General features: G+C 47.1%; 1 protein-coding gene across 1 annotated transcript in view; it reads left to right on the forward strand.

Annotated features, from left to right (window-relative positions):
* FHOD3 (formin homology 2 domain containing 3) overlaps positions 1 to 12,683 on the forward strand; it is a 497,208-nt gene that overhangs the window by 298,932 nt on the left and 185,593 nt on the right. Inside the window, exon 8 of the mRNA XM_022587005.3 lies at positions 5,988 to 6,082. Within this exon, the coding sequence (XP_022442713.2) occupies positions 5,988 to 6,082 (95 nt within the window). The remainder of the gene's footprint in view (positions 1 to 5,987; positions 6,083 to 12,683) is intronic.

Here is a 12,683-nt window from a genome sequence, read left to right on the forward strand (position 1 = left end):
ATTGCAGGCTGGAGGGGACTCCAGGCCTGTGTGTAGGTGTATCACAGAGGCAGTCCCTAGTGCGTGGTCGGGGGCTGTGAGTCTGGAAAGTGGATCCCAGACAGGGGCAGGTTTCTTTCTGCCACAGCCTGTTGCCATCTGAAGTACGAGCATGAAGACCCTCATGGCCTCAAGAGCAGATCACTGGGACTCCCTGAGAATCCTAATGAAGGCTCCCAATGGCTCAGAAGCCAGGCCGGGCTTTCCCAGGGCCAGTCAATGAGGCCTAAGGCCAAAGGCGGGTATTTGTGGAGAGGGTGAGGCCAGCCCTTTCGTCTGTCCTTGGAAGATTCATACTCCGTCTTCCAACTCTGGGGGTTGCTTTAGGACAATTAGCAGACTCTTCATTTTCCTGTCCTAAATTTCAGGTAACCCATGGGCCCTTGTCATGGGCGCCATGTTAGAGGGAACAACCTTCTTGTGACCTTCCTTCCTCGGACTGCACATTTCATGGAGGGCATGTTGTGGAGGTAGAGGAGTGATCCCGAGGGCACCCTACCCCCAAGACTCTACCTGCAGACCCAGTCAGAGGCTCTCAGCTATACTCTCTCCTCCAAGACAAAACAATGGCCATCTTTCCCCAATTTGTAAAAATATAAAATCAAAACAGCCAAGGGATTGTTTCTTCGACGTCACGATTTTTGCCTGTAAAATTTCTTAAGCTTCTGGCAAGTGCTGTCACCTGTCTGCTACTGAGCACTAGTGGCTGAGAACAGAAAGGAACAACACTGATGGAAAAACTCAGCCATAGCTTATCACGTGTGGTTCATTCCCATGTTTCTCTATGGCATGTGTGGTCTCGGCCATGATTTTAACATATACATATAACATCATCCTCTTTTACTGCTAGTAAAATTGTTCCTGAACCCTGTGCTGGAATTGGACATCTCAATATGTCATGCTCGGGCTTCCTGGTGGCGCAGTGGTTGGGGGTCTGCCTGCCGATGCAGTGGACGCGGGTTCGTGTCCTGGTCCGGGAAGATCCCACATGCCGCGGAGCGGCTGGGCCCGTGAGCCATGGCCGCTGGGCCTGTGCGTCCGGAGCCTGTGCTCCGCGGCGGGAGGGGCCGCGGCGGTGAGAGGCCCGCGTACCGCAAAAAAAAAAAAAAGAAAAAAATTTCTTAAATATGTCATGCTCTTCTGCAGGAAGCAGCATGACTAGCAGGTGTGTTTCCACCTGGCAAGCTTAGAAGCTGCTCTCGCTCTCCAGTGCCCTCTCAGGTGGACCAGCAAGTAGACAGACGTGCCGGAGGTGACTGAGGGCCAGCCGAGTACGTCCATTTCCACACAAGTTTATAAATAAGCCATAAATTTGACTCCTCAAGGTGGCTTTAGACTCATTTTGGGGGAGATAGGGTGGAGAATGGGCATGTTATAGACTTTTTTAGTAGAAAGGAATTCTTTTGGACGATGAAAACTGTTAAGTTTAAAGAATCAGCAAAGAAAATCAACAAATGAGCTAAAACACCTCAAAAATTACTACCGCCTACGGCAGATGAAGTTGTCTGAGAACAGATTCCTCTGGTTGCTTTATAAACATCACACATCCCACACGTGGGTTAACCAGAAGTGTTCATTTGTGACAATTTGCTGTTAGGCCAAGAGTGGGCCGGTTAGGGAGCAGCAATAAAAGCTGAGGGATCTAGGTGTTTCATAGAGACTAATAAATATGCATGAATTAATGAAAATTAAACGGGCCCCATTTGATCCCGGCAATTGCCCCTTTGGTTCAGGGGCTAGAATGAAATGGTGGATTGGAGTTAGTCTCTAGGGCATGGCTCAGTGTCACACCTGTCTGCACATACTGCAGGGGCAGACTCTTTTTTTTTTTTTTTTTTTTCAGATTTATTATTTATTTATTTATTTTTGGCTGCATGGGGTCTTGGTTGTGGCATGCGGGACCTTCGTTGAGGCATGAGGGAACTTTCGTTGTGGCACGCGGGCTTCTCTCTAATGGTGGCATGCAGGGTTTTTTTCTCTCTCTAGTTATGGCGCACAGGCTCCAGAGCATGTGGGCTCTGTAGCTGTAGTGCACGGGTTCCAGAGCATGTGGGCTCTGTAGTTTGCGGCACGCAGTCTCTCTAGTTGAGGCGCGCAAGCTCAGTAGTTGTGGCGCGCGGGCTTAGTTGCCCTGCGACATGTGGGATCTTAGCTCCCTGCCCAGGGATCTAACCCGCGTCCCCTGCATTGGAAGGCGGATTCTTTACCACCGGACCACCAGGGAAGTCCCAGGGGCAACTGTTTTGCCTGCATCTTCAAGTCAGTTTCCCTTCCTAGTGGATGGGGCCAGGCAGGAAGAGAGAAAGTCAGTAAGCACTCATGGAAGCCCACGGGAGGGCCTTGCTTTGTCATTTTGCTATCATCAGAGACTCCCTTTCCTGGGGACCTTCGCTGTGGTGATCAACAGGAGACTGGTCGAGAGCCCTCTGCTCCCCTGGGCGGGGTGCCCCTCCCTCTGACTGTATGAGTTTGCCTCTCAGACACAGGGGGCGGCACTTACTTTGTTACCCACGGACTGGGTAACTTATTTTGAAATTTCAGTCATAAATCTTGAGCCCTGCTAATTTGGTTCAGCACTGCTTTTGAAGAAGTTCCATTTTTCATTTGAATGTGAGGTGATGAGATATGACATAATTTTTAAACATGTGTCTAACACATGATTAACAGGGGAAAAAGAATCCAGCCGTCTTTTCAAGCGATCCCATCTCTGACTTCCGCTCAGGGATACATTGCTCTGTGAAGAACGCACAGAGCATGGTGGAGGTTAGAGTGGGCAGAACTCAAGCTCTGTTTCCATTGCTGCCTAGAGCAGAAGCATACCTGTTAAGTGTTCATTGATCACGCTGAAAGGCTTGGAACATGCTGCTGGGACTTTGTATTTGAGCGTTAGACCAACTTGTGTACAAGGCATCGTGCAAAATAGCTTACTCTTTTCTTTTGGGTTTAATACAGAGACTCGGGGGGAGAGCAAGAGGGAGAAGTGCTGAGCGGTTTATTCTGGGTTGAGGGAGGAGTGCTGCAGTTTGGTGGGAGGAGGACTCTGGCCTGGGAGCCCGTGTGGAAGGCCTATGGGTCCATGTGGGTGTCCTCCACCCACCACCACTGCAGTGGCGGCTACGGCTGTTCGAGCGCCTGCCACGCAACACACGCTGTCCTAAGCGTTCTTCGTATAAAACTCATTTGTTTGACGAATTTATAAGTGCCAACCACATGCTTGCAAACATCAGAGAAAAGCCAGGCTGTCATGGAACCTACACTCTCTGCGGTGTTTGGGGTGGAGGAAGGGGAGGTGGAGTTGGAGGGAGACGGATGATAATGGTGAAGGAAATTCCTGTCTCCTGACGTTCTCCATCAGTGCTCAGGAGAATCGACAAAGTGCTCTACCTCCGTGACACCTCACAGTGAGCCTCTAGGGTGGATCCGATCCCTCCAGGTTAGACGCGTCTCTCTAGCCTCTGTTCATTCCACTACTTTGGGGCTTGGTTTCGTTCTCTGTTATGTGAAGGGGGAAGATCGTGTGGTTTATGATTCTAATACAGGACCATCCCCTACCTACACATACACACACGTAAACCCCAAATGGAGCAACAAAGGTGATGGTGGTAGGGGTGAACTGGACCATTTAGTTCTGACAGGTGGCAGCTCTTGGGACAGTTAAGACTGCTGGTGCTTGATACAGGCCAGCTGGAGCCCTGCCAGGGCTATTTGTGTTGAACTAGAAGGTTTCTTCCCCTTCCCCTTCATTCTTCTAAAAAGTTTCTATTTTCTGGTCCCCAAACAGTCAAAGGACAGTGAACATTTATCCCAACAGTGTATGAATACATGCAAATTTCCAGTCTTGAAATCCTTAAATGGTAAGAAGGGAGTCAGATATTACAGCTGAAGAACACGGTTTTTAATTAAACCAGTGTTTGAGTGTTTTCATTATAATGGATAAACTAGTGCACAGATATGTGTGTCTGCATGAGAGAGAGAGGAAGAGAGGAGATAGTCCAGGTACAACCCTCTCTCTGGGATGCCTGTGGTTGCTTCTTGGCTTTTCCTTCCCCAGGCCCTGTTTGACATGTGTGACCCCAAAGTAAGGAACCAGGAAGCAGTTCTGGACCCCCGAGCCCCACTAGGAATCCTTCGCACTGATGCTCTCCCTCTTGCATAGGCTTTTCTTTACGCACATGTGGGGAGCCCAGTAGAACTCGTGTTTTCGTGTTTTGTACTGAGGTCGGGTGTGAGTGTGAATGACGGAAGTTGTCCTTGTTATAAACATGAGCAAAGGCACTTGGAATGCTTGACCGATTCCTGGACAGTGAGACCCATGACCTACTGACCACACTGATTGTCTTGAGGGCGGAAGCAGTTACTTCGCTGGGCTTTGGAGAACAGGTGTGGACTTCAAAATAGTTTGATGATAAAGATCAGCAAGAAGATAATTTTCAAGAATTTCAAGAATTTCAAGAATTTTCAACAGTTAGCAGGCAAAGGATCATGCTTTTGTGTTCACAATAACAAAGGGTCATAGAAGCTTAGTCCATAGGTTCACAGTTTGGACCAACTGGGCAGCTAGTCCAAAGGAAAAGGCTTTTTGTTCCCTGGCTGGGAGCACCAACAGACCTGTACATCAAACTACATCTGTGTCTTTCACATTGTATAGTAGGTGCCTATTCCTTTTAAAATTCTCCTGTCTTCTCTTCTTTTCTTACTGTGTGCATTTAACCCTCTGGCTCTTTTAAAACTGCCCCAGTTTAACCCACCCATGCCCTCTCAGAGGTCTCCAGTCACTAGTCAGACATTTTATTGAGCACCTACTATGTGCCGGGTACTCTGTCAAGGGCACAGAGATAAGACAGGACACATCACTGCCCTTGGGGAGCTTTTGTTCTCAAGGCCAGGAAATCAGCTCTGACATAACCCATCCATGAATCAGCATTTGGAACCCACTGGTTTTAGGTTATTTCAGACTTTACTTTTTCAGCAAAAATAAGCCATATCCCTTTGAGATCTTTATAGAGAAAGCAGGAAAGAGCTGCACGTTCCACACTGCCACGCCAAGGGCAAGGCAACACTTCGCTGCATATGTTTATCTCCAGCGTAGGAAATCACAGCAGGATGTCGTGTACCCTTTGTGGCCTTGGCCTTGGCTTGGCGATCCTGAACGTGGAGGGTTTCCCTGCCCTCCCTGGAGCCACGGGACAGCCTCCAGGAGCCTCCCACAGGAGCTCCACTGAGGAGTCACCTCTTGCACCAAACCTTCCTCGACCATCGCACTGCAAGAGACAGACCTCCCTTGCTGAGTGACAGGCTTGGCTAAGCGCTTTGCCTTCTAAGTGCTTTTACCCTGTGCTGAGGTGTGTTCCTGTACTTATGCCTAACTGTTCCATTTGATTATAACCTCTTGATGACAGACTCCCAGAGACCCAGTTCCTTGGTACCTGGTTGATGTTTAAATAGTTATTTGTGCCTTGATTGAATATAATATACTTCCGTTCTTGAAATGTTTGCTAGATGGACGTTCCACAGTTATTGTTTGAAGTCCATTGCTAGAGTGACTGTAAAGCTCTCCTGTGTCCCCTTTCCTTGCAGGAGATGGACATACAGAGAGTACTTACAAAGAATGTCCACACTTGGAGAGTAAAATGCATGGTCTAAAAAAAGCTGCATGTGAATGGATTCTTTAAAAACCACCTATTTAGTATAAAGGGAACTTTTCAAACAAACTGATAGGCATCCTGACACTGAAGAGTATACATTTTCAAGTAGACAAGGATGACATGGTATATCGTCACCTAATTGGAAACATATTCAAGTCCATCCTAAGAATTGTGTCATGCTTTGAAATGTGGTGACTGAAAGGCACTGCCATCATTGGGTGATAAGTCTCTGGATAAACTGTGATGTGAATTGGACAAGGAGTGTTGACTTGCTGTTTCTAATGATTTTTGCTTTATTCCTAGGAGTCAAACCTTGGTCAAATATCATGGAAATCCTGGAGGAAAAGGATGGGGTCGACACGGAGTTGCTGGTTTATGCAATGACTTTAGTGAACAAGGTCGGTTGATGTTTGTTATTGGTTGAACTGTGTCCCCCCACCACAAAAGATGTGTTCCTGTAGATGTGTTCCTGAAGTCCTAACCCCTGGTACCTGTGAATGTGATCTTATTAGGAAATAGGACCTTTGCAGATGTAATCAGGTTAAGATGAGGTCATTAGGGTGGGCTCTAATCCAATAGGACTGGTGTCCTTATAAGAAGAGGAAAAGAGATACACATAGAGGGAAGACAAGTTAGACACACATACGTGAGGAAGACAGCCAGTGAAAGCAGGGGCAGAGATTGGAGTGATACATCTATAAGCTGAGGACCGCCAAAGGATGCTAAGGGTTGTCAGCAGCCAATCCCGGATGAAGCAAGGAAGGATCCTACCCTAGAGCCATCGGAGAGAGCACGGCCCTGCTGACACCTTGATGTCAGACTTCTAGTCTCTCCACCTGGGAGAGAATAGATTTCTGGGGTTTTTTTCTTCTTCAGAAAACCAGTTTTTTATTTTTAAAGCTCTGCCATGTTTCTAGTGGGTGCCGAGGGTCACCTGCCACACTCACACCAGGTGGTCCATGTAGCCAGCAAACAGTCCGGCCATCAGCAGGCCAGGCCAGAGAGGTCCACTGGGGGGTGGTTCTGCCTTGCTGCTGGTCCTGATAACTTCTTGCTCCAATTCATCTACAATAATTTTGCCCTCCAAGTCCCAGATCTTGATGCTGAGCCAGCGGCAGCACAGAGCCAGTAGCATTTGGGACTGAAGCACAGGGCGTTGATGAGGTTCCCACCATCTAGCGTGTGAAGGTGCTTGCCTTCGTTGAGGTCCCACAACTTGGCCTGGCCACCCTTGCCTCCAGAAGCACGGAGGGATCCATCTGGAGAGATGATCACAGTGTTCAGGCAGCCTGTGTAGCAAATGTGATTGGTCTTCAGCTTACAGTTTACCAAGTTCCATACCTAATTTCTGTTGTTTTAAGCCTCTCAGTTTGTGGTACTTTGTTACGGCAGCCCTAGGGAACTAGTACATGTGAAAATCTAAAATTTGCCCTCTGAAGAAGCAGCACATCGTGTGCACCCCCATGGCGGGAACACCCTTCAGCATGCCTCTTTGCAAGAGAAAACCCTTTACACCCACGTGTGGCATGTGTGCAATGTGTGCTGGTGCTCATACCTGTGAAGGCCTGAGAGTCTGCATGCTTTCTGTGCTTTGGTTCTTTCCAATGAAACCGGAGAGAGGGTAGCGAGAATTTTTTGGCTACTCGTCCTATCAAGATGTCCCCTTGAAAACATTTTTCCTTAAGAATATAGATTAGCAAGTTTTACTCTAAGGAAATCATTCACAATCAGACAGAAAAGCAAGCACTCTGTTCCGTGGCTTACTGACTTCTGACTGCTGGGGGCGAGGTATGGATTCCTGAGGGCGGGCCCCGTCCTCCTCCTGTGATGGTGACCTCACCCTTGTGCTCCCTTTCCTCCCATTACGTCCTCCCTGGTCACCAGCTTGTGTCCGTCCTGAGAGGTGCTCTGACCGTGGGTCCCATGCTGACCTGGGACAGCCCACTCTCAGGACTGGAGCTCCTTCATCCCGGTGCTTGGGCCCCTTCCTCATTAATAATTGAGGGAGGGTGGGGTTGTTTCTCTTCCCTGGACCCCAGACGCTACATCAGCCACCCCAAGATCTTTCCTTTTTGTGCCCCAGGCTGCCGGGTGCAAGCCTGAGGACCAACTGCAGTGCTCATTAGTTCTTCAGAAAGGACCCAGAATCTCTTCCTGAAATGTAACTGGAGAAACATTTCCCCTGATGACTGGGGACAAATTAGTAGAAAGCAACATAATTCTGAAGAGTAATTCTACTAGATATTAAAATGTTGTGCAAACTCTAAGGATTAAAACAATGTGGTCTTGACTCTTTCCTCAGCAGATGGCTGAAGCAGAGGGGCTGTGAAACAGACCTCAATGCACAGGACGGCTCACCCTGTGATTGAAATCCATAGGGATGGTCAGCTTTATTCATGACTGGGAGAGGTTTTGATAAATGGAAATAAACAAAAACATACTTTGACTGTATACCAAAATAAATTTCAGGTAGATTAAAGAGTGTAACATATCAAACTGTAGAAAACTGAGGAAAAACTAGAGGTGAAGATTAACTGGTCTCTAGTTGCCAAATAGTAAAACCAGTCAAAAAGATTCCAAAGCAAAGGACTTAAATATTTCACTGTATAAAACTATAAACTATAAAACATCTTATTTGTAAAATGAAATCCAAAACAAAAACTAAAGGCAAGTGACAAACTGGGAAATTGTTTGCAAAAAACTGGGCAGGAAATGATACTATCCTAAAAATATATTAAGAACTCAGTTGAAAAATGAATGACATTAACCCTACTAAGATTAAAAGAAATATATAGTAAAACAACAAGCCATTTTCTCCGGGTCACGTGGGCAGGGATTGCTTTTTAATGAAATGCCGTCTGTTGATGAGGTCACAGGAAATTTCCTACAGTCCTGGTGGGGAATGGGCATCACTTTTCTGGAAGATAATCCTAAGAATTCGGTTTTTATTTTCAAAGCTCTTTGTGAGTTGATTTCACCATGCAATTTGAAAGCAATTTTTTGAAGATGAAGGTCACCTATTTCCTGTCGTTTTCAGTCACTGCCATTGTTTCGGAAAACATTAAATTCAGCAGAAATGGCATTTTCACTCTTGCACAGTGTTTTCATTGTAATGCTCTCCACGTTAGTGGTAGGGGCCACGCTTGGCTGTGTAACGATCCCAGCAGCAGCCGCATGGCGTGGGCATCCTGCTGCCAATCACTGGCAAGGACCCAGCACGTGTCACACTCTCCTTGGCACCATAAGGCATCTAACGTCCAGGAATTCCTCACTTACTCTTTCTCTTCTGCCAGTTCCGTCTCATCTTTTGTTCTGGGCCAGGAAGGTCCTGAGGATATGATTCTAAGTGTCATCCTTTCCTCAAAAAGGTCAGCCGGCCGCGGGCACCCACACTGGGTTTGTTTTCTGTTGTTGAATTTTAGTCACGTTTATCGTTCCAGTGAGTAACATCTTCTGAGATCCCAAACATCATAACACATTGAAATGCTAATACGGGTCTGGAAAAAATTCAGACTCTGAAATGTGGGAAATTATACTGCTTTTCTAACTTTTCTTTCAGCAAGATGGAAGCTGGCCTAATAACATGGAATTCAAAACATTAACATTTTTATGACAAAACAAGGGTATGAAATTCTAGCCTGCTCATGGTTCTGAAACTGAAGTCTGCTCCCCTTGTTAAACAGGGAGATTAATGAGAGGTTCCAGGATCCAGAATAACACCCCCCTGAACTCTCCCCACACCCCCAAACCATGTCTTCAGAAGATCTGAGGGAGCGTCAGAAACGAACCGTTTCTCACCCTGCAAGCTGAAATTGCGTGGTGCCCTGTCCTGATCCAGCTGCAATCTCCTAGGTGGGATTCCCCGCTTCGGGGGCTCAGATATTGACCACCTTGTAGAATCAGATGAAGCAGGTGGGGGGCGGGGGATGAGTTACAAGAGCCATTACCATGGGGCTGGCTTGGAGCGGTCAGGGAAGGTGACCCCAGGGAGCCCTGGGGAGGGGAGCTGCTCTAGCGGAGCCAGCGGGTGAGTTACCTGATGGGATTCACACTGAGCATTTGTTTTTAGATTCGATTATATTGTTTTTTTTAATTACCATATAGTAAAATTGACTTTTTTCTCTTGGTATTTAGCTGTGTAAGTTTTAACACATATATAGTTATGGATAACCTTCACAATTAGCATATAGAACGGCTCCATCTCCCCTCAAATCTCGCTCATGTTATCCTTTTATAATGACATCCTGATCACCTGTTCATGCCCCTGGCAACCACTGATTTATTCTCTATCACTATAGTTCTATTATTTAAAAAATGGGAATCATACAGGATGTGACCCTTCGAGGCTGGCTTCTCTCACGCAGCACAGTGCCTTAGAGATTCATCTGTGTTACCACGCGTATTAATAGTTTGCTCCTTTCTGCTGCTGTATGGTGTGCCATTGTATAATATAAATATGCCACCATTTGTTATCTCTTCATCTACTGAAGGAGATTTGGGTGCTCACAGCTTTCGGCTTTCACAGATGCTGCTGCTATGAACCCTTGTGTACAGGCTTTCACCATACTGGTTTTACCCCACAAGAAAGATTTGATGGGATCAGTGAAAACCCAGCGACTGGAAAATAAAATGTCCTTTAGGACAGAGATTTCTCCCTCTGAGAGAGGCTGTAAAGATTTACTTGTCACAAACCCTGGCAAGACAAGGTCTGAGAGAAACCAGGAAGGAGGTCCTGAGTGTCGTCTGACAGTGAAGGCGTCAAGAGACATTTGCTCATAGACTTTTCTGGAGTAGCTGCCTCCTTTGCCAGAAATAGGCACCTTAGCAGTGGTCGTCAGGGTAGAAATGGGAGGACAGGGCCCAGGAGGGGTGGGAGTGTGGCAGCGTTTGCTGAACGTGTCAGAGAATCAGCTGAAAAGACGTGAGTGTGTTTCTGGGCTGCACAGTCCCCTCCCCGTGCAGGCGGAGAACGAAGCTGTCCTTGACAAGATCAAGTGCATTCAGGGTGGTATGGCCATGGACTAGAGAAGCTGTCTTTGATCGTGGTGGAAGGCCAGCTCCCCTGCAGCCACCCATGAGAGGTGGTGGGACGTGGGTGTGGCTCAAGCCCACATTTTCACCGTGGAAATAACAGATGTCCTGTCAGTCAGTACCCTCAGATCTGGGCCTCTTATTAAGCGAGGGCTCTCTGACCTGTTTGGTTCTACAGACCTAATTATTTAATAGAAATCTCCCCACCAGCCCATCATGGTTGGGCTTGCTAAGGCAATGGGGACTAGGTCCAGGAATTTAACCTCCTGGAAACTTCTGAGAGAAGGAACCTCAGTTGACTCTCAGCAGGGAAAATAGGGAAGAAGAAAGGAGGGGAACGGGGAGGTGAGGAGACTGCCAGAGGCCCCTCTCTGTGCCCATCCTACCCCCCACCCCCCACCCCACACTGCGGTGTAGAAAGTTTTGAATCTAGCCCTGAATGTCTACTCACCTGTGATTGGCAGGTCAGCAGTCAGTCAGGGCACCTCCAGTCATTAGCCCTGCCCTGGCGTTTCTATCACCATTTCCCTCTCCTCATCTTTTAACAAGTTCTGGAGTTTTCACTAAAACCAAAAGATGGACTTGTTCTGATGAGAGGGTTCTTTGGACAGGTGTGTACTTTTTCAGTTAACTCAGTGGACTGCTATCTGCTAATGCAGCAGTGACTGCCTTGCCCGGCATCTGCAGACCCCTGTGTGTGCTTCCACACTTGGCCACTGAGGTGTGAGCACCTGTTTATTTATTACAGCTGCCGACTGGTTCACAGCCTCCTGTTCTGTGTCCTTGCTGGGGCCCCTGATGGATTAAGCTGTCGCATCCCAGTTATTTTTCTTCAGTGTCTGGTCTCAACAGCAGTGAGTTGTATCCTGTTTGTTCAGCATAGAAGGGAAACAGCCATTATTTGGGTTATGAGTAGAGACATTCTTTCCAATATTAGTAGCCCCAAAATAGAAGTGTTAAAAGAAGTTGGTGCTGTGAGATGATCCTTAAGAAAGCACTGGTCTTTTTTCTTGCAAGGCAAGTCACCATGTTTAGAGCATTTTTGAAATGCAATAATAGTGAAATAAATAGGGAGTCGAGACCTTGAAATTTCAGGCCAGAGTAGTTTGTGTAGAAGGCACAGGTGTGTGAGGAAAGGAGACCGGAATAGCAGGTCTGAGCGCAGGGTTTTATTAGTTATTATTTAGTAACTTCCTGTTACCTCAGGCGAATCCTTCCCTCCCCTGATTTCATCTCCCTCGTTTATAAGATAAGGGACTTTTGAGTAAATCACCTCAAGGGTCCTTCCGGTTCTAAGCAGAGGCCTGATCTGAGCTATCATCCTTCTTTTAAGAGAAGCAGAACTCACAGAGAAGTCAGCTTTTTCTTTCTTGGGTTATCTTTTTGTCTCTTGGTTGCCGCTTTGAAATTTCTCATGTTTTCCTAAATGTCTTAGACCAAGGGGAAGGCCTGCCGAACTGAAAGATAAGGGAGTCATTCAATTGTCATCACTCCAGCTGTTGGTAGATCAATCTTAACGGGAGTTTTTCTGATCACTCAGTATGTCAGTTTTCAATTGCCATGGAACACATTACCACAAATTTAGCAGCTTGAAACATCACAGGCTTATCACCTCACAGTTTCTGTGGGGCAGGGTCCAGGCACCACCTCCCTGGGTCCTCTGCTCACAAGAGTCTCACAAGGCGGCAGTCAAGGTGTCAACCAGGGCTGGTGTCTCGTCTGAAGCTTGGGGTCCCCTTCCAAGCTTCTGTGGTTGTTAGCAGAGCTCATTTCCTTGCAGCTGTGGAACTCATGGCGGCTTGCTGCTGCTTCTGGGACAACAGGATAATCTCTCTTCTAGTCTCTGTGCTCAGAAAAGGCCTAAACCCACTTTTAAATGGCTCACGTGATTAGGTCAGGACCACCCGGCTACTCTCCCCTTTGATTAACTCAGAATCAACTGATTTGGGACCTTAATGACATCTGTAG

Source organism: Delphinapterus leucas, chromosome 14, assembly GCF_059928025.1.
Source record: "Delphinapterus leucas isolate spDelLeu-1000000601 "Yukka" chromosome 14, BTC_Dleu_Yukka2, whole genome shotgun sequence".
Lineage (NCBI taxonomy): Eukaryota > Metazoa > Chordata > Mammalia > Artiodactyla > Monodontidae > Delphinapterus > Delphinapterus leucas.